The 6,000-nt window shown below is 31.2% G+C and overlaps 1 protein-coding gene across 1 annotated transcript in view; it reads right to left on the bottom strand.

Moving 5' to 3' along the window:
• LOC111619921 (papilin-like) overlaps positions 1–6,000 on the bottom strand; it is a 47,234-nt gene that overhangs the window by 2,197 nt on the left and 39,037 nt on the right. Inside the window, exon 18 of the mRNA XM_023361744.1 lies at positions 4,586–4,759. Coding sequence (XP_023217512.1) covers positions 4,586–4,759 — 174 coding nt within the window. The remainder of the gene's footprint in view (positions 1–4,585; positions 4,760–6,000) is intronic.

Here is a 6,000-nt window from a genome sequence, read left to right as displayed (position 1 = left end):
ATATTAATTTTAATTATATGAAAATAATCGCACAATATTTTATTATAACCGCATTATGTATCTTATTACAAATTTCTATACTACACGTGGAAAAAAAAATTGCTATTGTATATTAGAATATTAGTGGCGGAGTGGAATCTCCTGTATTTTCAGATTACGAAAACCCAGATTTGCGCACGCGCTTTACAGAGCACCAACCTCACCCGGTTTAGCCGGTGGAAGCCTACGACCTTGGGCAGAAGCTGCACACATATAAATATTCAAATTCTATCAAGGACCGGTTCTGGGCTGTTAGCCGCCTGCCCACTAAATATTTCGATTACGTGAATAACGAGTAGATTTATAACTTAACTCAACCGATAAGAATTTACTGGTATGTTTTTACGATAGTTCTGTATAGTTAACAGGAGTTAAAAAAATCCATTAAAATATTTGATATATTTATTCCGCTCTCCGATTTTATATTACTCACGGATTTCGATGTTAAACCAGTGATATTACGNAATACGACACAAGTGCTCACTAATCATGGCAAATTTGCTTCTTATTTGACACGATTTACTAATAGAGGGAATGACTTATGTCCCACATGTTCCATAACTGATGGATCGGAACATTACCTCTATCACTGTGTTATGTTTACTAGAGAAAGATTAGAATTGAGACTTCTTATGGAGGAACGAGGCATAATATGGCCAGGTAACCTATCCGATATTTGGACTGATGAAAACATTTATAAAGCATTTACCAAACTTGCAAATAGCATCAATACTATCAATAGTCAAATTATTAATAACTAACCCTGTTCGTCTTTGCTTTGTTGGTTCTTTTTGACTAATATATATGCTTATTGTGTCTTGGGTCATATAGATATATCACAAACAATGTCTTACACACTATTTGGGAAACCTATTAAAAATATAATATATGATATATAATTTAATTATTGATAGGTTTCTAATAAAATAAGAGTAATTTATCGATGTTTTGGGGTTACCAGGTCTGCTACAAAATAAATATTTATTAATTATAGATATATTCTTTATATTCATGTTTAAGGAGACGATTTAGCCTATTACAGTGAGGTCGGACAAGATATTAATTCATGCCATATGAATAGTCTACTTCTGTGGATTATATTCCTGCACAATTGTAATACTACATTGAGGACAAGAACTTGTAATACGTATCATGTTGACTGACAACGGAATTAACGCAACCTTTGCTCACTGAACAGTATGATCTACTGCCACAAATTTTGATAAATTGAGCCAGAAATCAGGAAGACGAGTGTTCTCAACGAGTGTTCTCAACATTAGACCAGTTAGAACTGTTAGAACTCTGCCGACAGGTGAATAGCGACGAAGTAGGAAATTGGAATGTAAACCTAGTGTTCTGTATACACTAAAGACTCTGCACTTAAATTCAGAACATTGGTCCTACTCTGAACCAGAAACATTTTATGATATACTGCTGATGTAAGCAACCAATTTGCAACATCCATACTACGGACATTAATACATATTCTATGATTTAATGAATATCAAAACATAAATGTTTTATTACGTATTATGTTGTAGTATCATATATGTTATGTGATCTCTTTTAAAAAACTGAAAACAAATAAATGTTAATTTGATAAAAAAATAACCATAAAAATGTTAAAATATAAACTAAATATTGACATAAATAATGTTTGATATAATATTATTGTAAATAGCATTATATTTCTTCTTTATTGCTGTAATATTTATTGTTTTGTTATTTACTTCTGGCTATGCTTGTTTGCGGAACCAGGAGATGTGTTGTTCAAACATCTTAATAAAATATATTGATTGATTGATTGATTGATCCGAAGTTAAAATTATTCATATTTGATGGTATTGTGAAGAATTGGTTTGGATTTTGAGGAGAGTTCGAGAAAATCGACGGAGGTGATCTCCATCGATTTCAAAACTTTAGACAGTTATAACAAATTCACTTATTTATCTCAAGTTATAAAAAAGTAAACACTTTCCTAAGAATTTATTAAGAGTTTTTCCTCCAATGAAAAGAGACAATTGGAAGTCCGTTTTGATAGAGAATAATTCTCAATACTTATAGAAGTATACGTTCGAGATCATTCTCTAGGATTACGGAAAATAATTTAGTTAATGGGAATTCTTCAAGAAAACTTTATGATCAACTTGAAACAAAATTACAATCATTGGAAACGTTAGGAGTCGCTAGAGATAAGCAATGTTATAGGCACCAGTTGATTAGTCTTTACCAAACGAGACATTTCGTTGTTGAGAAAGATTTCTGTCAGATCATCTTAGGTTTAGAGAAGAAACGATTCATGAAATCATTCTTGTAACCTGTATTTGATACATCGGCTAAGCAAAAGAGATTGCCCATTCTTAACGAATGTCTTGCAAAAGGATTAGACTCATCGAATTGATTCCTACGATTTAAACTCCTATTCATTTGAAAAAAAAAATAGGTGCAGAGGCAGACATTCGTAAAGCTTTTCTACAAATCAGTTTGTTTCCTAATGATAAGAACTTTCTCCCATTTTTTATGGCATGGAATTGATGAACATTTGAAACAATAGACATTGTAGATTGATGTTTTGTGTATGTTGTAGTCTCTTTCTTCTGGAAGCTGTGATTCAGTATCACCTTCGGTCAGTTTTAAAATTGATCAAGAAAAGAAAGTCGACATATCCAGAAGATGATATTCGGAAAATCATGAATAGTGTTTTATATTGGTAAATGGGTAACAATTGTTCAAAGTAAATTAAAGTTACGACGTTTTGTGCAAGAAATGAAAAGTTTATTGTCGAAAGGAAGTTTGAGTTGAGAAGGTGGAGGGTATACTGATCTTTCTGTAAACAGTAGCAGATACAAAAGTTTTAGGAATAATTTGGGAGTAAAGTAATGACACATTCGAATAATTGTGATGAATCTGAAGAATGTGTTTCGAAAAGATTACTAAGAAATTAATTATAACTGCAGCTTATCGTATTTTCGATTCACTAGGTAAGATCTGTCCAGTACTTTGATCCTTAAGTGTGGAGATAAGAAAAAGATTGAAGTCATGGAAAATTGAAAAAGGGGGAAGGTTTTATAATCGTTAAAATTCTAAATTGACAGAGAAATTTTTTTTAAGTTTGGGTTATTTAAATTTCATTTTAAGTCGTTAAACAATCGATAATTGTTGTTCCATAATTAGTAATAGTCTTTCTATCCGCCATTGTTTAATTTATTTTTTTAATTCGATTTAAAATAAAGATGAATCTAGATTCAGAAAATGGGATTTAGCCTCGATGGAAGTTAACAGGAAGAAAATAATCATTTCGAAGAAAGAAGGAAGGTTTGAGAAAGAAGGTATCAGTTCGAATTCCTGCATAGGAGGAATTGTAGCTATTGGAAAAACAGTTTTTCCAGCAAGTATTTTTTAAAAGTTTCTAATTTTCAAGATCTACCATGTCTAGTTCATATTATAATGATCTCTCTATCGAAGAAAGAAAACGGTACCTCGTGAAATTAAACCCGTATCTTACTGTTTTGTTTTTCTAATAACTTTTATGACATTTTACGACTTCAGATTTTCTAGAGACCCAGAGATAAATCATTACCAAAAATAATGTATGGTGATATATATCACCATACATAATTTTTTACTACTCTTTTAAATATTTTTAACTACTCTTTTAAATATTCTGAAATTTAACACTGCACAGTCATTACAAGCATATGCAAGCTCGGGATATTTTGGCGAAAATTCGGGATATTTTACATATTCATCGAATGAAGTACAGTAGATATGTCTTATGGAAAAGTAGAACCTGACAAATATCAATCGAAAAACTGACAGAAATACATAGAAATATATCAGTTTTGCTTATCTTGTAAACAGGAAGACAAAATTCTTGATAGACATTGTTTATGCATGGCTGAATAAGTACGTTTTTTTAATACAAATGAAACACGCATTTCACAAGTATAAAGCTTTCATCTGACAGTACAAGATATTTTTTAAATATATAATTAATTAATTGCTGTATTATTACGGAATTAGAGAAAATCAATAATACTACAGCAACTATCTGCTTAGTAACGGTAATAAGTTACCATTTTAACGGAAATAATTTTGCTCCTATTCGAACTGTACTGTACGTAGGCAATTGCAATTTATTTAAAATATCAGTCACGGAAAAAAGAAAACAAACATAATTATTACATTTATTAAATACTAAATACATTTAATCGAAATGAATTAAAATTGCATCTTACTGTATAATTATAATGGACTTCAATGGATTTTAGGATTTTAATTTCCTCTTCAGGCAAATCTGCATTTTGAATACATTCTATTCATTAGTAACGAAGAATACATTTGAATAAACAAATACACAATTATTTTAATGCAATAACGATATTCCATGTGTAATAATTATATTTTACACGTAGTCCATTATATCAATACTTTCTTTAGGACAAGGCGGCTTTGCTGGGGGAAAAACAATATCAGCGTGAAATTTATATATTAATTTAAAAAGTAATTGCCAGCTTAATATAAAATTTGAAATTAATAAACATACTTGAAACACAAAAGTCGCAGCATTCTTGTAAAGTTTGGAAATTGTTGCTGTTTCCGTCACATCCACCATAAACGAAACGTTCGCATCTACCATTAGAAATTCTATAATAATAACTATCTATTGTTCCGGTACATGGTCCTGGATCTCGCTGAAATAGACAGTCTGTTGGTCTTTCTAAATTCAAAATTAATTCAAAATTAATGAAAATATGAATATTTTAATAGCATGAAAAGAAAATATTCTTACTTGTGGCATCGGTATTGATGCAAATAATTAATATAACAATGCAAACCACTTCTGTATTCATAGCTTTAGATATATTATATCTAAAGCTATCTCCCCTTTATTTATACTGCGATTTTTATAGCTGAGGATTACACACGTCACACATGCAGTTATATATTATGACACATTTATCATCATTAAATTTCGTAATAATATGGCGATATTATAAACGTCTTTGACATGTTTTAATTAAGACTAAAAAGATAGGAATTTATTCATAAATAATTTTAAAGAATTCCATTTATATCACGGCATTAATCATGTTAATCATGCACGTGTTGATTAACGTCCAGGCCTGGAAATAGAATCCGTGAAAGCTAATCCTCAAGACTTTTTTACGAGGCCAGATCAACTGGCCTCCGCAACAGGATTAGGCTGCAAAGTGAAGTTTACGCCTATTTATTTTAAACATAGAGACGTTAAAAGCGGCACAGAAGATTGCTTACGAAATTATGCAATGAGTACGAGAAAGAAGACGAGTTATCGGATAATGGAGATATTATAAAGTTAAGTCTAATCGAACAAAAGGCGAAACGGATGCTTATGGTTGAGGATCAAGTTAAAGAAATAATTCTGACAGCACCTAAAGATAATGATATTACTGAGCCAGAAATAGATGAATCGGAAACACATATCGAGAAATGGATTATGCACAGTAAAATAAGTAGTCTTAAAGCAAAAGTTGAGAATTCCATTCAATTTAGTATGCCTGTTACTTTATAGCTACAATTAATGTATCAGTTTCGCAGAATTCGTTATGACGATATCCAAAACTAAAATTATCCACATTTGATGGCATTATGAAAAAATGGTTTGGATTCTGGGGACACTTCAAGAAAATCGACGAACTTGATTTCCATCAATTTCTAACGTAGAGAGCGTAGGAAGAATTTGAGTATTGGTTAGATACGTTCCGTGTTATATAAGGTATACACATTGAGAAATTATAATGATAAATGTAATAAATAAATGTAAGGTCTGCCGACTGAAAGGGGTATTACAATTACTCCCGCGTGAGAATGAGCCTAAGGGAAACCGCGTATGTGGGCGGAGGCGAAGGAGGCAAATGAAGAACAAGTGTTTTACAAGAGAAACCCGTTCATTTGTTCGAATTCATGCTTACATCGATA

This window comes from Centruroides sculpturatus, unplaced genomic scaffold (assembly GCF_000671375.1).
Source record: "Centruroides sculpturatus isolate CEXI.00-Female unplaced genomic scaffold, Cexi_2.0 scaffold160, whole genome shotgun sequence".
Taxonomy (NCBI): Eukaryota; Metazoa; Arthropoda; class Arachnida; order Scorpiones; family Buthidae; genus Centruroides; species Centruroides sculpturatus.
Note: the sequence above shows the minus strand (reverse complement) of the source record. Positions and strands in the feature narration are given on the sequence as shown.